The sequence below is a fragment of the Fusarium pseudograminearum genome, chromosome 1 (assembly GCF_000303195.2).
Source record: "Fusarium pseudograminearum CS3096 chromosome 1, whole genome shotgun sequence".
Lineage (NCBI taxonomy): Eukaryota > Fungi > Ascomycota > Sordariomycetes > Hypocreales > Nectriaceae > Fusarium > Fusarium pseudograminearum.
In genome coordinates, this window is record NC_031951.1 from 3055909 (window position 1) to 3080218 (window position 24310).

General features: G+C 49.5%; 9 protein-coding genes across 9 annotated transcripts, besides 4 other annotated features; 4 read left to right on the plus strand and 5 right to left on the minus strand.

The window, feature by feature from the left end:
- Window positions 1-1645: 1645 nt before the first annotated feature.
- Window positions 1646-4702, plus strand: FPSE_01450 (uncharacterized protein; the record flags this gene model as incomplete). The annotated part of the gene is made up of 1 exon (XM_009254570.1): window positions 1646-4702. One exon carries the CDS (start codon window positions 1646-1648, stop codon window positions 4700-4702), a length of 3057 nt encoding a protein of 1018 aa, XP_009252845.1.
- An 865-nt stretch (window positions 4703-5567) lies between these two features.
- Window positions 5568-8726, plus strand: FPSE_01451 (uncharacterized protein; the record flags this gene model as incomplete). Its single annotated transcript, XM_009254571.1, has 1 exon — window positions 5568-8726. The coding sequence occupies one exon, from the start codon at window positions 5568-5570 to the stop codon at window positions 8724-8726; it is 3159 nt and encodes a 1052-aa protein (XP_009252846.1).
- Window positions 6777-6955: a microsatellite.
- Window positions 8727-8997: 271 nt separating the features above from the next.
- Window positions 8998-10550, minus strand: FPSE_01452 (uncharacterized protein; the record flags this gene model as incomplete). Its single annotated transcript, XM_009254572.1, has 2 exons — window positions 8998-10021; window positions 10069-10550. 2 exons carry the CDS (start codon window positions 10548-10550, stop codon window positions 8998-9000), a joined length of 1506 nt encoding a protein of 501 aa, XP_009252847.1.
- A 595-nt stretch (window positions 10551-11145) lies between these two features.
- FPSE_01453 (uncharacterized protein) lies at window positions 11146-13866 on the plus strand (the record flags this gene model as incomplete). Its single annotated transcript, XM_009254573.1, has 1 exon — window positions 11146-13866. One exon carries the CDS (start codon window positions 11146-11148, stop codon window positions 13864-13866), a length of 2721 nt encoding a protein of 906 aa, XP_009252848.1.
- Window positions 11528-11561: a microsatellite.
- Window positions 11686-11760: a repeat region.
- Window positions 11871-11927: a repeat region.
- Window positions 13867-14082: 216 nt separating the features above from the next.
- On the minus strand, window positions 14083-15064 carry FPSE_01454 (uncharacterized protein; the record flags this gene model as incomplete). Its single annotated transcript, XM_009254574.1, has 4 exons — window positions 14083-14346; window positions 14401-14905; window positions 14956-14984; window positions 15035-15064. 4 exons carry the CDS (start codon window positions 15062-15064, stop codon window positions 14083-14085), a joined length of 828 nt encoding a protein of 275 aa, XP_009252849.1.
- A 619-nt stretch (window positions 15065-15683) lies between these two features.
- Window positions 15684-17636, minus strand: FPSE_01455 (uncharacterized protein; the record flags this gene model as incomplete). Its single annotated transcript, XM_009254575.1, has 5 exons — window positions 15684-16219; window positions 16286-16566; window positions 16613-17179; window positions 17234-17319; window positions 17376-17636. The coding sequence occupies 5 exons, from the start codon at window positions 17634-17636 to the stop codon at window positions 15684-15686; spliced, it is 1731 nt and encodes a 576-aa protein (XP_009252850.1).
- A 1272-nt stretch (window positions 17637-18908) lies between these two features.
- On the minus strand, window positions 18909-19571 carry FPSE_01456 (uncharacterized protein; the record flags this gene model as incomplete). The annotated part of the gene is made up of 1 exon (XM_009254576.1): window positions 18909-19571. One exon carries the CDS (start codon window positions 19569-19571, stop codon window positions 18909-18911), a length of 663 nt encoding a protein of 220 aa, XP_009252851.1.
- Window positions 19572-19974: 403 nt separating this feature from the next.
- FPSE_01457 (uncharacterized protein) lies at window positions 19975-21714 on the plus strand (the record flags this gene model as incomplete). Its single annotated transcript, XM_009254577.1, has 1 exon — window positions 19975-21714. The coding sequence occupies one exon, from the start codon at window positions 19975-19977 to the stop codon at window positions 21712-21714; it is 1740 nt and encodes a 579-aa protein (XP_009252852.1).
- A 195-nt stretch (window positions 21715-21909) lies between these two features.
- Window positions 21910-23606, minus strand: FPSE_01458 (uncharacterized protein; the record flags this gene model as incomplete). Its single annotated transcript, XM_009254578.1, has 6 exons — window positions 21910-22830; window positions 22881-22948; window positions 23002-23038; window positions 23090-23268; window positions 23325-23448; window positions 23508-23606. The coding sequence occupies 6 exons, from the start codon at window positions 23604-23606 to the stop codon at window positions 21910-21912; spliced, it is 1428 nt and encodes a 475-aa protein (XP_009252853.1).
- Between the last annotated feature and the right edge of the window lie 704 nt (window positions 23607-24310).

The following is a 24310-nucleotide window of genomic DNA, read 5'->3' on the forward strand; positions in this document are numbered from 1 at the left end:
GCCAGCGCACAGGACCTTACAGCCCGAGCTAATTAATGTGGCAATCACGATTAACATATACAATAGAAACAAGCGAATAGTGGCCGAAATCTAGAGGTACAAGACTAACAGAGACGGGACAGTGTTGGGAGCATCTTCATTTCACCAAGCGCCGGGATTAGTTTAGTAGACAAGCGGATAACGGCTATGGAGTACATTGTAGTAGCGGAGAAGATAGGGCTTCAATTAGAAAATGGGGCTCTTGAAGCAGAGTTTGCTTCTTTTGTTTACTTTTGTTTCGGTGTCGATATATGTAGTAGGTACCTTACTCTTGGGTAAAGTGGATGCTTTTGATGTGTTGTTGTTCTTGTCTATGGGGTCGGGTATCGTGGCTGGTGGCTCGACAACAATTGGAGTTTAGAAAGACACAGATCATATTGGGTTGTTTCAGAACGAAGAGAAGTGTAGAGTGTGTTTTCATAATAGAAAACTGAGATTCGTGAACCCCAATTGCTGCTGTGATTGCTCTGGGGCTCTTATCATTGTCACCAACAAAAACTCCAGGTTCAATATCCATCACCGTCCTGGCCTGAAGTGATTCAAGGTGACAGCCACTGATGGGAGAGCTGGACGACAGGGATCAAGCGGCCCAAGAATCAGCTCGCCCAGACCACATGAGAAGAAGCACATGAGATGACCCGGGGTATCAGAAACATTGGCTGTTGGAGCCACAAGAGACGAAATTAGTAGGTCAGCCTGTGCTGCTGAGATTAGACATTTAGGCTATTTATTTTTGTAGCATCAAGCTTAGAGGTCAACTTTTCTGTTACCCACCAGGATAGACGTCAGGGCCCTTGGCTCTCATCAAAGGATGGAACAGGGGCCCTGGGCAACCATGAACAAGGGCCCATGTAAACAAGACACTCGAGCGCCTATCTAGGAGGGACCAAGACTTTTGGACTCTTTGGAGTTGGACTTGGGGCTCTTTTTCTCGACTATTGACGGGAAGGGAATGGCCTGGGGTTAGGCTAAGTCACCAGAGAGTCATCGACATTCCATCCCACAGATTGGTGTGAACCTTCTTTTTCTTCTTTTTCCCTCATCGCCAACCGCTTCCGTAGGTTGGGACGTTTCGTTATTCCTCCATGTCTCCTGTCGCTCATTAACCAAATTTAGATAGCACCAACCTAGTCATTGTAAGTGCAAAGTGCAAGTGCAAGAGTTTGGTTCTCGTAAACTAAACTCTTCCAACCTCTCTCTATTCTCTCCACTGAAGCAACTAACGCCCCTCCCCGCAGCTTTTTTACAGCTTCAAACTTTTGCTTGCCTTTTGCATCTCATAGCTTTTGCAGTCCCCGCTGGCCCGCAGCAGCTACCTGACTTACACCGCCCACCACCCACTCTTCGCTGTACAGCATCATCCGACTTCTCTTTTGCTCATAACTCTGCATATTCTTCGCATATTCGATCGTGGGCGATAGGCATTGGTTGTTCATTCCTTCATTTGTTTACTTGCAGTATTCCCTGTTCTTCTTTTGGGTCTTCATTCGTGCCTGGAGGGTTTCTGAGACTTGGCATTACTTCTTAACGCCTCACCATAGTAGTCGACTTTCTCGACGGTACATAACTCAGCGAATATCCGTCACCAAGTGTCAATGGCAGAAATATGGCTGCGACTCCTTCTCACAGTCGCATGAAGCTTACTCCTTCCAACTCTCCGTTCCTAGGCCGTCCTTCAAGGTCTTCAAGATCGCCAATGCGTGGCCGACCCCAAGATTCTTCAAAGCTCTCCCTCAAGCGTGTCATTGGTACAACCTGTTCCTCGCCTACAGGATTCGATACCCTCTCATCTGCATTTGCATACATTGCTGGCGGTGCTGTTGTTGTGGTGGATGTCGATGGAGAAAACCACTCCCAACGGTTTTACCGAGCTCGGCCGACTGCCGTCCCTCTTTACTCTGTAGCAACCTTTCAGAACACGCCCTCGACACCTTCAGGAACACCAAAGGCGAACGATAGCCGTGGTCGTGCAGGTCCAAGATTTCCCAATTCACCTCATACGTCATCGGACTGGAACGAGTCTCCCAGCAATACATGGACGAGCCGTGAACGGATCAAGGCTGCAACATGCCTTGCTCTCAGCCGAGATGGGAAATATCTAGCTGTGGGCGAGACTGGCTATTCACCCCGAGTTCTGGTGTTTAGTCTCCACGATACCTCTTCCGACAGCCCTCTGATATCGATTAGCGAGCATACTTATGGTGTCAATTGTGTTGCGTGGTCCGCGGACACGCAGTATCTGGCGTCTATTGGAGCCGCCAATGATGGATTTCTCTACATCTGGAAGGTTGATCCGCGGACAGGTGGGGCCAGACTTTTCAAACAAAACCGATGCACTTCCTACGTCAAAGACATGGTCTGGATAGGCAACTCCCTTGTCACCTTTGGGGTTCGCCATGTCAAGATGTGGAAACCTGAAGATGGACCAGCTCTTTCGCCCACGAAACAGAAGTTCTTCAGCGAACAACCAGCATCTACCCCACCCTCTCAAAGGACCTTGTCAGGGCGTAACATCCTGCTCGGTTCCCTTTTGGAGGAAACTTTTACTTGCGCTGCTGTTGTCAAAAACTCTAGCCTCATTATTTGCTCAGAAACGGGCAATGTATGTATCATGGAGGAAGATGATAAACAGATGAAGCTGCAAAAGGTCCTTAACTTGGACTTTTCTATTTCGACGATTGCAGTCAAAGACAATGTCGCATATATCGGCGGCAGTCATGGCCATTTTGCGGTGCTAGACGTTGAAGCTGTGTTGGATGCCCAACCACCATCAGCCTGCATCAAAGACACTACCTTTCTGTCCGAAGGCCAGCTTGCTATGGGATTTCTTGCAGACAACTTTGTCACAATCGACTCGCAGCAGTCCATCGACATCTGGAGCTCAGACCATGTGCCTGGCAAGGATAGTAAGGCCATGGCTAGCATTCCTATCCCTGGACACGGACAGCCCGTGACAGGCATCCAGGTTCTACAGCGACCCAACCACTTGGATGCCTCGTTTCTCACATGGACTGTCGGCGGAAATGTAACCTTCTGGACACTGGAGGGTCAGGTCAAGGCCTCAATTGATGTGCCTATCGGAATGACCGAACCCGAAAATGAGATGGACGCGGTCAATCAGCTCACGTGCGCCCAGACAACAAACGATGGCAAGCTGCTCATTTCTGCTGATCGCATGGGCGTCTTGCGAATGACGGACATTGCAACCAAGGAGCCTGTATTAGACATCAAGGCACACACAGCTGACTGCCGTTCTGTCAGTGTGTACGACAATGATGGTAAATTTCTGATGGCATCATGCGGACGAGATCGAACTGCACAACTCTTTCATCGAACCGCAGATGGATCAATTGAACACTTCCAGACGCTAGAGTTCGCCGCCAAGGTCGTCCAGGTTATGGTCCCGTCCGAGGACAAGGTTTTGACCTGCTCCTTTGATCGAACACTCCAAATTCACGACATCATCACCAAAGAGGGCGACCCAGACTCTATCGCTGCTATCCCCTCGAGGGTCATCTCACTCAAGGCTTCGCCAAGCTCAATGGTTTTGGGCATGGGCCAAAGAACCGTATTTGTTTCCATGCTAGACCGGACGATTTGTCAATTTGATCTCAACACGGGACGTAAGATTTCGTGTTTCAAATGCCAAGATGAGACCCGAGGAGAGTCTGTTGTTCTAGACTCGTTGTGTTTTGGGCAATGGCTCCCTAAAGATCAAGATTTTCTCCTCGGAACTTCCAACACGGATAAGTCTATCCGTTTATACGATGCCCAGACAGGCGGCTTTTTGGACAGAGAATGGGGTCACACCGAAGCCATCAATGGTGTGTGCTTGATCGAAAACGATGACGGAAGTCGCAAGGTCGTGAGTGTTGCATCAGACGGGACAATGATGATCTGGTGTCTGGATCTGGATGATCCCGTGCCTGGCACAACAAGCAGGGAGCCATCACCTGCAAAGGATTCAGTCTCAGCACGGCCACCACTTCGTAGGGTTCTGTCAAAAGCTGAGCTGGCCGAATTTCAGCGACCTTCGCCAACTTCTGGTCGAAAGTCTCCTGCGTCCGGTCGGAAATCACCCCCACGAACCCTCCAACGACGTACTTCTCGATTCAACCTCGCTGCCAGTGTAAGAACATCTGCACAAGCAGCTCCAGCTAGCCCTACCAGCACGGTGGCAGATGATACGCCGTCACGACGGCCTTCGGGCGATGTACGGGCTACTTCTCCTGTATCCCCGAAAGCCAAAGTCAAGAGACGGCCTTCTATTTCTCAGGGCGTCCGCAAGAAGACATCCTCGACAAACCTGCGTGGCTTCGGCTCATTAAATATGGCAACAGAACAAACCTGTCGTCAGCTGAGGTCATATAGGAAGAAGCTCGCCTCTTCAGATCCCATCAGTCAAGAGAACTTGACTGAACTAGACCAGGAGTTGCGAATGACAGCGGCAGCTCTTGGTGACCGGGCTATTCGAAGCAGAGCCATGAACGAGACGGCCCTCAGTGGCCTTTTAGATCAGTACTCAGAGAGACTGATCACATTATTAGACGAAAAGCTGCGTCTTAGTTACCAGCCAAGGTCTCCAACTGAAAAGGATGGAGATAGTCAGGACGACGAGACCCAACGTAGTGTGGATGGGTCCTCTAGTTCGCTTTCATCATAACATATTCCTCCCTTTTGTGTACTACTACTGAAAACCCAGTCTTTTTTTTTTGTTTGCGCTTTGAGATTAAGCAGGCAACGGCGTTATATGGGCTATAGATTTGATGGGATGGGTGGCTATTGAACTAGAGCAAGCACGGAGCGTATCCGGCTGACAAGTTCTGACATGATACCATGGAGTCTGGAGTCTTACTGCTACATGGTGGGATTTATTTCGCTATAACAGGCCGAAACCGGCGTTTTGCAACCAATCAAATGGTCTGATTCGATGACCACCTTAACAATGACTTTCCCTCCTTCCATCTGTGAAACTTGAGAAACGAGATAGTAAATGTTTAGATGATTCGGAAGAATAATTCCTATCCGTTTAGAGCGATTTACGCGCCTGTAAAAAGCGTGTTGGTCTTCAGGGGTATCACGTGCTAAGCCAGGACTTAGCGTAGGAACAGCTTGGGAAGAGACGCAGCCCGATTTTTCTTCCCTGCATCATCGAAAATCAACAACAGAATTCCGCGCAACATCTTCGGCGAAACTACTCACGTGACATCTCAACAGACGATCGCGAATACGAGCAAAAATTAACTACACCACTGGTCCGACTATCGAGCGCGTTTCGCAACGAGAGGTTTTAGACGCCCAGCACCCGATGAAAGGCCTCGAGGTCGCCATAGACGGTTTTGGAGTCATTGACTAAGGTTGCCTGTACGTGTTTTTGATCCATAGAACCCCGGCCATGACGTAGCCATACTCGTTTCGCGACAGACGCCTAACTGGACTTCTTCCAAACCATATAGACCGTGGCGCCAGTCCATCTACTTGCACGACGTGAAGGCCCTCTGGAAAGCTGGCGAGGTGGATCGCGGGGCATGAATCAATCAGCCGCATACACGCCCCTCGAGTCGCTGTTCCTATTCCAGTCGTTATTGACTCAAGGCGCCGACCCTGGGGCCTTCGCGCGTATCTCTGAACAGCTAACGGAGAACTCACTCATCAAAGAGGGAGCCACCTATGATCCCACACGATTAAAGCCCGATGCGCTTCAACATCTTTTTCTACGACTGTTTGGGGAGGAGTTGAGGGGCGACTCGGACAAGGATACAGCCGACAATCCAGCAGCATCACCGAATACTCAAAAACGAAAACTCGAGAGCCCTCCGCTACCGACATTCAAAGATGTGTACGACAATGTCGAAAAGGTGCATTCGCTCGTGCAGCGCCTCTGGCAGCAATATAGCGCTAAGATCGTTGGCCACATTCGGGAGGATGAACAAAAGATCGACGCGTTGCAGAAGGATATCCATTTCTTAGACCGAACTGCACGAGAACGGCGCGCTAGAGCCGCAAGTCAGAACGGTACGCCTGTGCTTGCTGCTAGGGACCAGAAGGCTTCTGTTCCGTCTAATGGGCCAACTCCTCCACCTGCTGCGACGACGGGTGCAGCGACTCCTGTTCGAAAAGGAATTACACCTCAGACGCCAGTGCTCCCACCGAAACCTCCTGTTCCTCACAGCAATCAACCAAGCGTTGCACCGCCCAGCCACTTGCCCGCTGGAACAACGCCGATACGACCTTCTCCGTCACCAAACCCGCCTAATGCTAATGGTTCGGTGCTTCAACCTCCCCCAGGAGTTCCTCAAACTGGACCACGACCGCTGCAGGCATCGCAGCCTCCTAAGCAGACTCTAACCCCTCGGCCGGAAGCTGCAGCGAAGCCGAAAGACAGCACCGCGGTTCCTCAAAATGCGTCACAAGGAGCTGCTCTCAAGTGGGAGAAGCCTTATCAACCACCGCAGACTCATACGCCCCCTCCTCGACAGCTTCAGTCGCCTCTTGCTCAAGGGGCAATAGCTCCGCCCCCAGCACAGCAGCATCCACAGCAACAGCAGTACTCACAACCCCACGGACAATATCCTCAGCAAGTGCCGCAACAGCAGCAATGGTACCCTCAACCAACCGCGCAATTCTCGCCAAAGCCTGGAGCTCAACCGCTTGCGTCCCATCCTCAAACGCCTCAGCACGTTCAGGTTCAACCTCGACCACAACCTGTTGCTCCGCAACCGCCCCAGGTTCAACCCCAGCAACAGGGCCAGCAAACGCAGCAACAGGGTCAGCAAACGCAGCAACAGGGTCAGCGAGCGCAGCAACAGGGTCAGCAAGCGCAGCAACAGGGTCAGCGAGCGCAGCAACAGGGTCAGCAAGCGCAGCAACAAGGCCAGCAAGCACAGCAACAGGGCCAGGAAGCGCAGCACCAGCAACAACGTTCACAGCCTCACATACAACCCCAGCAACGACTACGTGCTCCCCAGACACAGCATTCTCAGCAAAATCCACAAGTCCCTATTCCTCAGCAACAACAGTCCAAGCCTCGGCCGACCCCTGTAAAGCCAGGACTAGCACCCCCACAGCACGCTGGCCAAATACCACCACCACTGCAACCAGCGCCACCACGATCGTCAATAGACTTGACTGGAGGCCAGACGCTCCAGGCTCGGCCATCTTCAACCACACCAGTGCCACATCCTCGTCCTGTTCAGCCAACGCAAGGGCAATCTCAGCATGTTCGACCGATTGTTCCAGCTTCGCCTCCTGTAGGAAGCTCAGGCCCGATTGCAACGCCTCAGCAGCGCCAGCCCTCGGGATACCAGCTCCAACAACCTCAATATGCGTCGCTAGCGGGCTCATCTGCTTCACAGGCCTCAAAGGCAGAGAGCAAGAACCAACCTTCGCAAAATGCTCCCCAGCAGCCGGTACCTGGCGCTTTGGGAAACATTATTCGTCAAGTCTTGAATACTCCAGCGAAGAGACTTGCGACACCACCCGGGCCACGCACCCCTACTTCGACCTCAGCGCACCTTCTTCAAGGATTTGGAACAAAATGGGCGCCTCAGTCGACTCCATCGACCCCTGGCCCTGGCCACGTGTATGCTGCCCCCCAAAGTCCAGCTTTCGAGCCGGTCAGCCCACCTTCTAAGAATGCGACGTTGCCTAGTTCTGCTGCGTCTACGCCAAAACCCAAGAAGAAAGCACCCAAGGCAGTTCCAAAGCTTGAGCAACCAGCGCCTAAGCCCCGGGGCCGAACTGCCAGACCCATTCAGAAAGCTCGAGGTGTTAGCTCTACTCCTTCAATCAGTCGGTCAAGGCGAAGCCAGTCTGTCATGTCTCACACCGATGAGCAAGCGACGCAGGCTAGCGAAACAGCACCCAGAATCAAGGATGAGGATGCCACACCTCGGCCCACTGAAGAGACAGGCGATACGACTGCTGACGAAAGTGTCCCCGGTCGGGCTCAGATTATGACGCCTGGGAGTGTCTCTTCGCGCCTTCAAAAACGAAAGCGACAAGGCACACCTCCTGACTTGCCCCCTGAGACTTCCCAGGTTCTGTGGACTCGAGGGTTTACAAAGGTGTCATCATCTGCTCTTGACCAGATCTCGAGCCACCGTGATGCCAACATGTTTGCTACTAGACTTCGCGAGAAGGACGCGCCCAACTATCGCCAGATTGTGTTGCAGCCCCAAGATATAACATCTATCCGGTCTGCTATCAAGCATGGAAATAAAGCGGCTGTTCAAGCTGCGGCAAACCTCCCTGGAGGTGACCCCAGCACTGCCCATGTGTGGTTGCCAATGTCTGAAGAGCTTGTCCCGCCTAAAGGTATCATAAACAGCGCTCAACTCGAACGCGAACTGGTCCACATGTTCTGCAATGCTATCATGTACAACGCCGACCCTGATCGCGGTCCCGGACCAGCCTTTATGAAACGGTCTCAGGAAGAGGAGGAGGAGATAGTTGGCTACCGCCTCGACGAGAACGGCGTTGTGAAAAACACTCGCAGCATGTTCGTAGAGGTCGAGAAGCTACTAGGCGATCTACGAAGCGCAGAAAAAGAGCGTAGCGCTCCTCCACCGTCTGCTCGCCCAGCCAGCGTCGCCACACCCGCCGAGGAAACGGGTGACGATGATGACGATAATGGGGAACGCGAAATTGGAACTGCCAAGAGACGTCGCATTGGAGGCAGGGGCTAATCACCCTGGATTGATATGGATATCAGCTTCATATGCTGCTAGGAAATACAGGCAGCTTGTACTTGTTTTTATTGTTCTGTCAAGCGTCTAGAATAGCTAGCTCACTGTTAATTACCACCCACCACTCAAGGCTCGCGTTATTTAACGCAAGAGTCATACACGCATAATCTTTGTCTATCCGCTTCGTGAACTGTATCAAAATGTTCCTCCAAAACCTAAACTCCTCGCTCCTTTAATTACACCATACCTCGTGGACAGAAACAGAAATAGTTTATTCCAGTTTCGTAACCCCTTGAGATGTGCTTGACCGATTACTATGTGCGCCCTTCTTAGAGCTGGCATCGTCATCGGCTGGCCGCTTGCGAGGCCAGTCAGGGCAGATGTCAATATTGTCCCTTGGGAACCACCACTCGAGAAACAGAAAGAAGAGGTAATCCACGACACAGCAAAGACAAAACAACTTGCCAGCCCAGATACCACAGCCATAGTAGCGTTTTAAGCGATCAATGAGAGCGAAATTTCGGATGCGGCTGCCGTAGCCGGAAGTATCGACGCCGTAGAACTCATCTTCTGAAATAGTTCCTGATATGCCATCATACACACGCTCCGTGCGCATGGCGACGTTCTGCCACGAGTACATCTTTTTGACCTGTTCATGGAACTTCTCTGTCCGGATCTTGCCAGCGCGTATTGCGCTGATTGCTTTGCTTGTGGCGAGAACGACATCGTCTTCTTCTGGCTTGGCAAATGTTGTCATGTGCGAAGGAAGAACTTCAGGGATACCGCCGACCGCAGTGCACACGACGTAGAGACCACAGCTGGCGGCCTCAACAATGACAGTTCCAAAAGCCTCAGTAAGAGAAGGGTGGAGGTAGATGTGGCCGCGAACCATGACATCGCGAACTTCTTCGTGGCGGATAGGACCAAGCATCTCGACACGGTCTTGAAGGACGTTGGTTTCGATCATCTGTTCAAGATCAATGGCTTTGGGACCGGAACCTGCGATGATAAAGCGTGTGTTTGGGTGATTCTCAAGCACGCGTGGGATAGAGGCGATTAGGAGATCTGTACCCTTATTGTAGAAGAGACGGGAGATGACGACAATAGTGATGGTGTCGCGAGGCCCAATTCGCTGTGGTGGAGGATAGAGAGGTGCTTCAGGGTTAAAAGAGGTTCCTAAAGGTGAAGGTAACGCGGGGACATCTTTTGGGCGAAAATTCTCAGCGACAACAGCGTTGGGTATGACGGAGACCATGACTGGGTCAAGAGATGCACGAAGCACTGTGTTTTCCTTGCTGTGACGAGTTAGAGAATGTCGGCATCTTAGATATTAAAGACTTACCATGTATGGCTCACACAGATACTGTGATCAACGTCACTCAGAATGAATTTCATGAGTTTGTTAGTGAGAATGGTACCCGCATCCGCAAAGCCAAAGAGAGAGTGATCGGTAAAGACAGTTCTCAAGCCCATTGTGCGAGCATGCAAGATAGCCTCATGGCAAAGACTGCTGAGACTTCCATGGCCATGAACAATCTCGATGCGCTCACGAATACATATGTTTCTGAAGATGGGAAAGAATGAGAAGACAGTGGGAAAAGTGGCAGCGCGGTAGATGACGAGGAAGGGAACGTGGTAGACTTTGACGCCGTTGGTGAGATAGCGGATGCCCTTGCGATCGTCGTAGGCGTGTGTGATGATGATGACCTTGTGACCACGGTCAACGAGCTTTGTGGCGAGTTGGTAGATGTGAGATTCGATGCCTCCTGGTTGCGGGAAGAAGAAGTCGCTAACCATAGCGATGTTGTATGTGCGGCGTGTCATGATGGCGGTTAAGAAAGGGGGGTTCGCCGGCCCTTTACTAATAGATTGATGTGTCGATCAGCACTTGCTGAGGTATCTGTTAGTATTGCTGATTGAGATTGACAGGTAAGACAGGCGGCAAAGTGCTTGGTAGAGATGCGTCTCATTCATAGTAATTGTCTTCTCATGTTGAACCACGTCTAAGTGAACAGGGGTGAAGTACTAAGGCAAGCGTTGGATAGTGGAGCTGGCCAGATGGAGAGACGGGAAAAGAGGGCGCAACGCTTGGTATCTAAGTTCTGCGCAGCAGTCTCACATATACCTAACAAATGCTTAGAAAATTCAACAAATAATAATGGATACGGCATAGGCTCGAACGGTATTTTAACCTTACATGAATTAAGTCAATTATAGCGAAATACTTAGTTTTCTGAGAATATAGTCTGATTAAGCTAAGTACTACTCGTGTCTGAGCATCCAGTATGCTGGCAGATAAATTTAGCGGTGTAAAGCGGCAGAAACCCGATAAGATGTCAATCCATCCAAAAATTTGGGAATTTGAAGCGACTAAGGCCCCTCCATCGCGAAATCTGGTCCAGCAATTGTCTTCGAAATAATGTACGCCAGATATATTCCTCCCGCAAAGGGCGGGAATACATCAAATTCCGCCCCTTCCAATCCTGCGCCGTCACCAAAAGTCGAATCCAATTCAGCTCCCGCTGTCGCGCCTGTCGCTAATGCTTTTGGCTACTCGCGATACATCCCTCCAAGCGCAAAGCCTGCGCCGCCTCAACCTCAAGCTCCCCAAAAGCAATACTTTGACGATGAGCCCGCAGCGACTCCCAAGAGGAAGTTCGACACCACAGAAGAGGCCCAAAGCTATGCTCAACCTGACAGCAAAAAGTCAAAGACAGTAGAGCCAACACCAAAGGATAGCGACGAGACGCCAAAGAAGAAGAAGAGGGTCAGACGAGGCAAGCGAAGAACTGCGGTTGCCAACGATGATGATGACGATGACGATGACGAAGACGAGCCAGCTAAGAAGGCGACTGCAACAAAAGCCGAGTCTCAAAAGCTTGTGGAACGGGAAGAGCCCAAGGAAACAAAAAAAGTGCAAAAAGAGAGTCTTGCTTTAGAGGAGAGTGCCGTAACGGAAAAGGAGCAGAAGAAGAAGGATAAGAAAAAAGAGAAGAAGGATAAAAAGAAGAAGGACAAGGAGCAAAAGCAAGAACAGGAGGAGTCCAGCACCCCCACGGTCGCAGCCGAGGACAACGATGAAGATGTTCCAATGGAAGACGCTACAGAGCCCGCAGACGAACCCAAGGCTGCTTCCGAGGATCCAGTAGCAGAAGAGCAGAAGAAAGAGAAGCGAAAGGAAAAGAAGAAGAAACACAAGGAACCTGAGCCAATAGAGGAGGAGGACAAGGACGAGAACAAAAGGCACAAAACTGTTATGGATCGACTAGAGAAGTCCCTCAAGCTAGCTGGTGAGATAGGCCCAGGTGAGGAGGACGAAGAGGATCAGGGTGAACTCCATGGTCTTGAACCCCTACCACAACCAGCACCAGTGGTCACACTCACCAACGCGAAGCGAAGCGACGACGAGACTCTTCCCCCTTGGTTAGCAAAGCCTCTGCGGGTTTCTCAGGATACCCGAACCCCATTCTCCGAGCTGGACATTCTGCCCAAGGCCTGCCGTGTGTTGGAAGAGAAGGGCTTCCGAGATGCGTTTGCTGTGCAGACTGCTGCCATTCCTCTCTTGCTCCCCACAAGCAGACCCGGCGACGTGTGTGTTTCTGCAGCCACCGGTTCCGGAAAGACACTTGCTTATGCTTTGCCTGTCACGCGAGATATCAGCCAAGGATGCCTCACTAGGTTACGAGCGCTAGTCGTTCTGCCAACACGAGAACTTGTCAAGCAGGCTCAAGAAACTTTTGAGCTTTGCGCTAGAGCATTCGATGGTAGTGATCGCAAGAGAGTGCGTGTGGGTGTTTCCGTTGGTAGTCAGTCTTTTGAAGATGAGCAGAAAGCTTTTATGGAGCAAGAGCTTCGATATGACCCTGAAGCATACAAGAAGCTGCAAGACGAGGTTCAACAACAAAATCAGTTGAAGTTGGGTCTTTCTGCAACGGATAGTCTCGACGATCTGGAAGATACAGACCCTCGGTTGAGCAGCAAGAACGGCTACGTCGTTGACTTCCTCTCCAAGATTGATGTCTTGATCTGTACACCTGGTCGACTCGTCGAGCACATGGAACAAACACCAGGATTCAATCTCGACTACGTTCGATGGCTAGTAGTCGATGAAGCCGATAAGCTTCTGGCGCAGAGCTTCCAGGGTTGGCTGGATGTAGTTATGGAGAAGTTCCGCGTTAGCAAGCCTACCGCTCGAGATTTCCCAGACATCAACTTTTCTGGCGTTCGCAAGATCATTCTTAGTGCTACACTTACCAGAGACTTGAGTCTTCTCAACCAGCTGGGTCTGCACAGGCCACAGATGATCGTTTTGGAGAGCGACGGTGATGTCCAGATTGCTGAGCATTCTCTGCCCGCACAGCTGAAGGAACACTCTATCCGAGTTCACGACACGGGTCTTAAGCCGCTCTACTTGCTCGACCTTCTCCGCAGCCAGGACATGCTCATGGCTAGCCCCAGCAAGGATCAGGAAGCTTCCAAGCCTGATGAGGCTGCAGATTCAGATACCAGCTCTGACTCGAGCTCCAGCTCAGAATCCGATTCCGACTCTGACTCTGACGCAACTTCAGACACAAGCTCCGACTCGGATTCGGAGTCAGAGTCTGAGGCTAAGCCAAAGGCTTCAGGTCGATCACTCAAGTCCCACATCCCCTCTTCCCTCATCTTCACAAAGTCCAACGAGGCCGCATTACGTCTATCACGACTGCTCGCCCTCTTGGATCCTTCGCTGGAATCTCATATCGGCACCCTCACATCAACAACACCAACACACATCCGTCGCAAGACCCTCCGAGCTTTCTCAACACCCTCATCACCCATTCGTCTCCTCGTTGCCTCCGACCTCGTTTCACGTGGTATTGATCTTCCCAACCTCGACCACGTCATCAACTACGACATGCCCGCCAGCGTGGCAGGTTATGTGCACAGAGTTGGCCGTACAGCACGTGCTGGCAAGTCAGGAAGCGCATGGACACTTGTTGGAGATGACGAGAGTTGGTTCTACAACAAGATCGGCAAGAACACAGGTATCAAGAGAGGTCAGAAGATGGAGAGGACAAGAATTGAGGAGATGGATGAGAAGCGAGTTGAGGAGTACGAGGCTACTCTGGAGAAGCTTGGGCAAGAGGCCGGAAGGCGATAAGGGCGTAAGAACATAAACTTGGCATGCTTAGGATTAATATATAGACCAAAAGCCTACATTTTGACTATCTACACTACGGTCATCCCTCTAAATCCACGTCATTCGTGAAAGCCGTAAGGAATAGCTTATCCTAGGGCCTCTGCCATACATTGTTTACATTGTATCCGGGTTCTCGCTACCTTGACTATCCCACCAAGTCGTCGTTATTCAATTAAATCATTCGTCGGCCCAGTTGTTTCGCTCAGCAACAGACGAAGGTACAACTCTAGAGCCAGACACGTTCACGTTCAGACTTCCGTAGCCCTGCGACTCCCCCCCTGGCTGCTCAGGCTCTGTCTCTTCCTCCTCAACGACATCTCTTTCTCTGTCAATCAGAAGCGGTTGACGACTTTCGCTCTGCTGGTTCCTTTCTCCAAAACGGTTAACGCCCCAGGCATTGCGCCAGTTTCCGCTTTCTGGGACGACGAAAAGACCCATTATCTATACCTGTCATCAGTGCTGAATTAACACAATACTAAGTCATGGTATACATACTTGTATCAGTCCGACACCTACGACAACAGCAAAGTCTGCTAGTGCATTGGTCTGCAACGCTCCCTGCCATGGCTCACGACAGGCTGTTCTTCGTCCGTAAGTGGCAGCACAGGTACTCGGCGCTGTGCCAGGAAAAGGGTACGCCCGGTCACGAACTGAGTTGAATCCGCAACAGTCAAAAGCATCCTGGATTCTACGTATACCACCTGCATCATGGGAACGAAACATGCTCATCCATTGGTTCTCCATCACACAATTCGTTACGCCAGATGGTATGACACGCTCGAGGAGTAGTGTTGCAAGGATGGTGGTGATGAGTGCCTGCAGGACTTGGACTACCAAGGGACCAAGCTGGGCCACACGGCTTGGAGAGGACTTGGTAGTGCGTCGGAAGCTAGGATAGCATGCTGTGTTGAGGAATCCGACGATGGGGAGAATGATGGTGATTATGGAGACGGCCGGGGCGATGGCGAGGGAGAGGTTTGAGCTGCGAACGTGGACAATTCTGTACTCAAGTTAGTTACTTTCAGATGACTGATCTCGTGCGATACTAACACTGCGATCACCAGAAGCGCGATGCTGAGCTACAGAGCTGGTTAACTCATGATGCTACGCTGTTGTGGGACTCTCTCACTGTCAAGTACAACACTGTGGGATGAATCATCGTGTAAAGTCGCTGGCGCGCCAGGGAATTCAATTTGGTTTAGAAATGCGATGATTAGTAGAAAGACGGAGGAAAATATGACTTGTTTAATGTTTGTTTGTTTGTTCGGCAACTGCGTCAATGACGAGTCTCTTCCCCGCCTGGGAGGCCGACCATGGGAGCCTGGTTGCAGGACGGGTTGCATGATAGGCCGATTAAAGCAGTAATTTGGCCCAATTGAACAAAATGAAACAGCTCTGTGGAACATTGAATTAATTGCTATTTGTTGTATCTGACAACACAGAGATAGGAAGTAGAGCTATTATGGCAGCACAAATGAAACATAACCCAATGAGTGACATCGATAACCCTCATTACTATTCAAACACATTTCTTACATGGCTTGAAAATACATAGGAAACAAACCCAGATCAAACCAGACACCAGGGCGACATAAGAAGAGTGAGCGAACAACCAAAATAAGTAATCGTCGACTGCCGAAACGTGTATCTTGGACGAAAGGTGCAAGGAACAATAATAAGGAATAACGAGTGGCTGACATGCTGCGCAAGAAACAAATATAGTAAAACATATATGAACAATATGACTGAGAACTGGGAGCAAAGCAAGTTGGATAAGATCAAGGATGCTGATAAAACTGTGTGCTGGGCAAATTGTAGTCGATATTCTGTGTCAGCATCGCGGGCTTAAAGTCGAATTGCTGGTATGCAGTATCATCTCCCACAGAAGTGCCCGAGCTGTCTCCAGCCAGATAAGTATCTGAAGAATCCGAAGACTCAGTGAAACCCAACTGGAGCTGATTCTGGATGTCAATTCCAGTATCAAATACGCTAAAGTCAAAATCGTCCCCGTTGCAAACATTAGGGTCAAAGGAGTTGAAACAGTCGAAGAGCCCAATGGTATCGGTTGCAGTCGAGGTTTCTTCGGAGTTGAGACCTGGGAAAGGGAGCAACTCTGCAATTATGCGAGGCAACTCTTGCAGACGTTGCATCACCTCGCCCTTGATTTGAGGTACAAAGTCACCAAATGCTTCATTCACCGTCTTGGTGACATGGTGACGAACTGCTGGTTTTGCCTGGTACCAATATTCACGCCAGTGCTCTACTTCATCGATTTTGATGGGAAATTTGGCGCCAGGACGGGAAGAGTCATGATCTTTTCCAATTTTTTAGCCAACATCCAGTCTGATTAGAAACGGAATGGGTATCTTGAATAACTTACATGGTGAAGGAATTTCAGGAGAATCAGGTTGAACATCGAACAGAATACCATACCACTCCCTCCACTTTGCGACGGGTAGCATTCTTGGTCTTCCCTTCAGCTTTTTTGCTTGTTCTTCATCGTATCCATCAGAGAGATTTCGTTTAGAACTGTCTGATTCTTTGACTTGGCACGGTTTCTTTTCTCGCTGGTGTTTCTTCAAAGCCTCGGCGTCACCCAAGCGACATAGGCATCTGAGGCACTGGTGAGGAGGCAAAGCATGTTTGCGCTCTAGATGCTCCCTGTACAGGTCAGTAATATGTAGATAGAGTCTTGAGGAGAACTTACTTCACACGTGAGATGCTGATCCATCCTGGACCACAGCATGTCCTTACGCTTCCAAATCTCGCAGGATCATACTGATTGTAGGGGCACGCAAATCGAGGACGGGTATCGTCTTTCGTTGTTTTGGTTCGCTTGTTGTCCCGCTTCCTTCGGGAACCACCTTCATCTTCATCCTCGTCGTCCTCACTTTCATCCCGGCTGCTGTGGTCCTTTGACCGCTTCTGGCCGGCCGAATGAGAGATGGGTTTTCCGTTCTGAACAGCGCTAGAAGAAGAGTGCGATCCTGAACTTTGATCGCACTCTTCTTCGAGTGCCTCCAGTCTTTGTTCAACACATTCCGCGATTACAGACATCAAATTATCAATGAGGTTCTGCTTACGACGTTTGACTTCTTTGTTGATACAGTAATCCAAGTAGGCCGCCGACGTGTTCGTGGGCTTGACGTCGGATTCTCTGGAATCGGCGGCTTTCCTTGCACCGGCGGTGGGCAAAGGCACGCTTAGAAGATTTGTGCAGTCTTTAGCAACCTTTAAGCGGCGACTAGGAGCGGCTGGATTGGCTTGACCGCTTCTGAAGTTGATGTCAGTTACTCGTATCGATATTCCATAGACTTATGGAACTTACTTAGAGGCAGGAGAACCTCGAAGGCCCTGACCGCTCTCCTGGTCCTTTCTGACCTGAGATTTATTTGATCCACCACTCGACTGTTTCTAAAAGGCAAAGTCAGTGTTGGCTTCCGCATAACTAAAGGGGAAGGGGTAAGTACCGGTCGTGAGTGTCGATTCTCAGTAGGCTCAGGAGATTCGGAAGACCTCTTATTTCTAGTTACAATGGCTTGTTTATCTTGGCCGGGTCGAGGCATGTCCGATCGCTGGTAAACCAGACGATGGGTAGGAGTGATTGAGGGGAAATTGAATTGGTAGCAGATCTTGGCCAGATACTCCTTTCCAGAAAGATAGCTCTTTTTGAAGGCGGATCGTTTTCGATGAAAGGATCTTTGACTTGCTTTGTCCACCACAGAGGGCATTATCAAAGTTCGTTCAATTGCATGTTTTTTTTTTCTTGGTGTAGATGATTGCAATCAAGTGTATGAGGGTGGTTGCAGCAATGAATTGGTGTTGAGGGAGGTTTGCAGAAGAAAGAGATGGCAGCCATCAGAATCGGGGAGTTCTTGAGACGTTGGGGGCTTAAATAGTTGGAAAAGAGCCTCACGATGTGCTTTACATCTCTAGTTTCGCAATTGCGAATTCCGCAAAGCCGAGTGCGCCTACTTCTTAAAGATCGCCTTACGGTAGGACTCGGCTGTGTGATAAGATGACAGTAAATGGGTGCGATCTAGAAACGCCATGACTGGTCAGAGGGGGCGACATCGCGAACACCCTCGGTCAAGACTTGAACTAGCTAGTGGGTGACAGAAACGTTGGTTTCTCAAGTCTTGGGGTATAAAAATAAGTAGTCTAAGAAACCTATTCCAGTAGCATAAGCTGGCCTACTAATTTCGTCCCTTGTGTTCCCAGCGGTCAATTTTTCTGATACCCCGAGGTTGATGTACCTATTCAAGTATGCAAGTAAGTACTTAGTCTCTACAATGTATGTCATGTATGACTTGCCTGTCAATGCATCAACCCGAACTCACAAGTTGAAGGCCTCATTTTGGCGTCTCCTGTAAACAAACCGATCCCTCTTTGGGCCTCCCCCACGCCTATCAGCTTGCTGCAGTAGACGAGGCGACAGCATGATGGTTCGCAAACAACATCGTCAACGCCATTCGAGTGGCTGTTCAAGACGCGACCCCCGCGTTTCAATGCGACTATCAACAGAGTCCTGCAGATAATTCATGCCGTGTCAGAATGAACCGGTTCGACCCGGTTCAGGTACCTATAGATGATGCATTAGTGGAGGATGCAAGTCGCACGCGTTGTCTTAGTGGACTTTTGGTTTGCTTTGCAGAAAGGATGGTGATTTTCTTATCATGGGGTTCAGTCGGGAACGCTGCGAGTAGACATTTTGCTCTTGATCGCTTTTTCGCAATTGGGTAGATATCTCATTAGGTCTGCTCTATGTATGCGGGAATTCTGCTGCTCCCTCATTTGTACTCTAGAGCACACAGGCGTGTCTTGGTGTGCAAACTGTCTCGGCCTATGAGCTTGTGGTTGTCGGTTACCTTTCTTCAAACCTGTGCAAAGATGTAGCCATCGCGAACAATCGTTGATAGACTACATCCCTGATACCCAGTTCTGAAGCTTCCTCGTTTTATCTCCCGAGACAGACTAATTCTTCTTCATGTCGAATACAACCATCACTGTGTCTTGCCGTTCTTGTCCTGCTTGCGGGCCACGATCCCATCCACACGCTTGAAAGCAGGGAATCCCTCAAAGAAGCAGTTGATGAGCCAGAGCCACCACTGACTAGAGAATCTCTCAACACCATGTCTCTGTAGCTTCTTGTCAAAGAAGAAGCACTCGACAACATGGATGCCAACAACAGGCCAGAAGATGGTGTTGACCAGCCAGTGGAAGAAGCTGGCTCCGCCAGGAAAGTTTTCGTTCAACAGTTCCCAAGCACGCGAGCCGGGCTGGATCCATGGCAACGACGCCTCGCAAAAGAAGTAGAATAGAACAGCGCCGGTGACGATAATTCCAAAGCCCTCCGGTGGTGTGTAGGCTGTGATGATGACGTCGCTGAGGCCCAGTGCCTCGCGAGCCGTGTTGGCCATTTCGATAATGCGGTCCTTCACTTCGGCCCAGCTAGCGAGGGGAGGCGTGAAGGGGACAAAGTGTTCCTTTCCGTCGTCAGACTTGATAGTCATTCCATTTAGTTCAATGTCTTTAAGGACTGGCGACGTAGCGGCCGAGGCAGAAAGGCGAACGTAATGGCGGAGGTAATAGGAGATTTCCCTGGTGTGTTCCTTGTTCATGTGCGAAACGATGCGATTCCTGCGCACATCATCTGTAGACGCCATTTTTCCTATCAGATTCTCGAGTCTTTTTGGTTGCGGAAATGTGAGTGAAGAGCAAGTGTTTGGTGATCGGTGAGGAATATGAGCCAGATAGATTCCTCGGATGAAGTCGAAAGTGGACCCATGATTTTCATGTGAAGATCGACCGCCGACGAGCCTGATCAATACTGAATATGGACATAGTATTGATTTATTTAAACAATCAATTAATCGGAGTGGCACAATAACAATTTTTACTGATCTATATCATTAGATCTGACGACTATTTCCACTGTCAGATATTAGTTTCAGGTGTTCTTCTTGATGGTTGCCTAGAATCCTTAGTCATCAGTTAACCAAAGGACCAACAGAACTCTTCCCAACACAAACCTCTGTCTCTCACCTGCTCTTTATCTGTCTATCCAATATGTCCCTTCCGACTCTGAGTGTTTCTGATATACTCAAGGAGGGTGACTATAATTCGTACCCTTTGCATTTCTACATCGCTATTGGTAATCTTGGAACGCTTCAATTCTTGCTCAACAAAGCATCTCTTAACACTATCAACGAATCTGATGATAAATGGGGAGCGCCATTACATATAGCAGTATATCTCGGTAACGAGGGGGCTGTCGATATGCTGCTGAAGGCTGGTGCTGGCCCCGTTCGAAGGCCCAATTTCGTCTTCGAAGGATACAATGCCACGCCTATAGGGGTAGCTGCCCGTTTAGGTAATATGGCTCTCCTGCTGAAGCTCTGGCAACATGTCGGCTTTGGAATATCAGAGCTCGGTAGCTGTTTGATCGAAGCAGCAGTGTATGGCCAACCCTCTACAATTGGAGCCCTGCTGGATTTGGGCCGTGAGAACTGGCCTACGGAGTCAAAAGTTCGTGCTTTGAACAGAGCGGCCGAGAACTGGAAGGCTGAGAATATTCGGGTTCTTCTGTCTCGATGCGTCTTCGATAAGGGCATGCTCGACTCTGCCTTGGCTCAAGTGCCACCCAAGGTTTGGCTCATTAAAGATCAAACAGAATCTGATCTCTCTGCGCAGTCACAGTCAATAAAACTGTTAATGACAGCTGGAGCTGATCCTAGTACTCTTTTGCACTATTCTTCTCAACCGCTTCTTGCTCACACTGCTATTCACAGACAGCTCCATGGCTGCCTGGAAGCGTTGCTCAACAACGGTGCGGACCCGAACGCATCCGTGAATACCCAGGGGCAAACTGCATCGCATTACCTAGCAGTTAAAGGGCGAGGGCCGACAAAGGATTGTCGAAATGGGGTCTTATCGTCGCCAGGAGAGCCTAGTGAGGCTACTTTTAGAATGTTCTTCCGTTTCCAGGCTTCAATTCTTCGGCAAGATGTATTTGGAAACACTCCTCTGCATTTTGCAGCATCTACATCTGACCTGGAAACCTTGCAGCTTATGCTCTCAAGCTTGCCTACCGAGTCGGAAAGAAAGGCTGCTTTAATGTTACGGAATCACCAAGGTGAGTCGTTGCTCCATTTTGCATCCAGTGGTGCTCAAATCGACGTTGTTGAATATCTGTTATCTGACGAGGTTGGTCTTCCTGTTGACGAAACCACCTCGAGGGGATGGACCCCGTTTCTGAGCGCTCTAGCGCCTGTATCGACAAACGCAAGGTCTGGTAAGATAAAAACAGCTCAGCTGCTTCTCGATCACGGCGCTGATCCAGCTGTGGTCACACACGATGGCTGGACGGCATTGCATTGCCTTGCCATGAAGTATGACGCCCATGAAACCGGTGAGTTGGCACATTTTGTCGATACGCTTGTGTCGGGTGGCATGCCTGTCAATAGTCGAGCGCGATTCGCTTTCGATGATCACGATGTACCATTCAAGCACGATGCCAGACAAGGCATCCCATATGGCTGTTTAGAGTTACGCTATCTCGAAGACCCTAAGCTATGGGGTAGAGTCGTCCAGTCTGGTTTCACACCATTGCATGTTGCAGCCCGTTCTGGGGCGATTAGTGCTGCAAGAGCTTTGCTCAAGCATGGAGCTGATCCTACAACTGAGAATTCAGAAGGGAAGTCCCCGGCTAGGTTGGCAGGTGATTCGAAATGCTACCGCTTTGTCTATCCAGATGATACTCAAGACATAATGATTTCACTACTTCTAGAAGCAGGTGGGTCATATTAAGAAGTGTAGGTAAGTACAGCATTGTCTGAACACAGTGCGCATCATTATCTCTCCTATGCTTTATTGGTTTGTATCATAGATGTCGGCTATACAATTAGCGGGCAAATAGCAGGATAAGTATTTCCATTCGTCCTTTTTGATCGTGAGATAGTCTAGTCTATGTTTAAAAATTACAAATACGGTAGTCCAATTTCATTAGTCGTCAGCCTTTATGTTTTCTCTGGCAACTCCCTTCTCCGGATCCCATTCATTATCTTCCACGCGCCTGACCGTCCTCGTCTTGACCTGAATGCCAATCAAGCCTGTGAATTGCGAAATCATGGAGAATCTCTGACCTCCTTGTATCTCTGTTCTGACATTTCCATATGTCTTGTCTCCCAGATGCAAAGTGGATGAGAATGGTTTTTTTGTACGCGACCTTGTCAACATTCCTAAAAATCCAGTACTTCGTATAGCTGTCTTTGTTGATTTCGATTTCGTCGCTCTCTTCTTGGTAGAGTCGGCGCTGGTGACCAATAATGTCGATTGGTTTTGCACCTCGCTATCGCCAGGATCCGAGTCGGCGAAGAACTGCCAGGCAGGCGAGCATGCCCATAAAATTAAGATAGCTATCTCAATGTCCATCCAGATAAGTCGTTCGTGGTATTTCCATACCGGTTGCATTTTCGTAAAGTAGTCGACCAGAAGCTGAGCTCGAAGACCAGGTATCGCAAGAGCGAATGCCCCTAAAAAGACTGCGAATGCGTGACTTAGCCAGGACATCATACCTCGAGGAAATCGACTCAAAACTAGGGATATCATCGTTGCAAAAATGATAATGTTCAGGAATATGTCGATAGCTGATGCTGCGTATGCCAGTGAGTCCTGCGGCAAGCATCCTCCCATTTCCTTCTCTTTCTCATCTAAAGCCCATGCTTCCCAAGAAAATGCGATCGGCGAACATCGGAATACTCTTAGCAAGACCAGAACGACGGAGGAGGCGAATGTGAATACGATAGTTGTACCTGTCGCTATCATGTGGTGGCTAGAAAGAGTTGTGCGGAGACAGACGAGCAGTATCGATACTCTCAATAGACAAGAGCACGCTATTTCGGCTATTTCGGTCAAGTAAATAAACTATTCCCATGTTAGAATCTGGATCGTAAGTTGATAGTTTGGTAACATACCTTAAGGGCATCTGTGATGGAACTGGGGACCGTGTCCCAAACAATTGTGCCGTTGGCTGCGGTGTATGCTAATCGTTCACTTGTAAGCCAAGGTCATAAAGTGGATTGTGTTGACACTTACACAAATGAACGAGCGGAACAAACGCTGTGTATATCAACTAAAGTTAGGTTAGAATCATCCTAAGAGAAACTCCAGAACATCAACTTACTCCGCAGACCGTCATCACATAGTCGTCCAAAGCAAGTCGTTCATAAGTAACCCAGCTCAAGTACAGTCGAAGCCAAACAAAAGTCCACGCTGGAACTTCTGCAAGCAGCAGGATATAATGGTCGAACCGATTGTCCTCGGGCTTCACGGCGCATGCGTTGGCATAAACTTTTGCGACTTCTGCAAGTTGTTAACATGTCATTCGCTTTTCCTTCCCAGACTGAAGCAAGCCATACCGAAGCGTTCGAAATCGGAACATTGGCGCGCGATGCAATTATTAATTTCATTATCTAGGTTCTTGCCGTTACAAGTATCGGCAATGTTGGATATCGAGTCGCTGTACAAATCTAGACACGGAGACTGGTAAGGGTCAGTGAGGCTCTCAGCGCAAAGGCAAACTAGGTACTAAGTCAACTCACAGTGCAATCCGGGAAGCCTTCGAAAAGTTCAGATCTTTCGGTGCCGAAAACTCCAGCAATAAGCCCTAGCGAGCAGATTGCCCATGATGTGAGCTTCATACCAATCCAGTGGCATTAGAGCTTGGCAACTTTAGAAGAGTGAACACAGAAAGAAACGCGTTGAGGATGAAATGGGCGCGAGTTAAAGAGGTTTTGTTTTCTATTTTGAAATATATACAGAGTATTAATTGTTGGTCTAATGCAGCAAACCCCAGATCGACGTGGACAAGGGGTCTTCGCTCTCAAATAAGGCAGGCGTCAGCTGCAGGTAGCTGTAACGAGGCTAGCAGTGGCTCTGTCGGTCGTTACATACTTGTTATTGATATAACATTCCCTGCCAATATAGCATGAATAAGGTGAAGCATTGACAATCATCTCAAAATAGCGGACGTGCTTCTGCACGGGCCGGTTGGTGGATCAAGTGGATTTGTTGTTCGCGTCGAATTCTCGATCTGCCATCTTATCGAGATTTCATTCGGTGATTCCGGTCTTGTTGATGAGTTGGTTCCTGAGTGAGCTTCGCCGAATGGAACTGGCGGTCGACGCAAGGACGCTCCTTCAGCCTTGTCTCATGCACAACATTGGTAGTCGTCATGATTGGCGAAACGAGAGGGTTCAAGGTTTAACAACAAACTTGAGTACCGATCCGATCTTGACTGAACCAAAGGTCTTCCTTGCTATGTAACCAATTAGTATGTAATCGCTATTCTGCGCCGGCGCTTTCTTGGGCAGTTGTTAGGCTGAGACTAACGCCAGAATTAGAC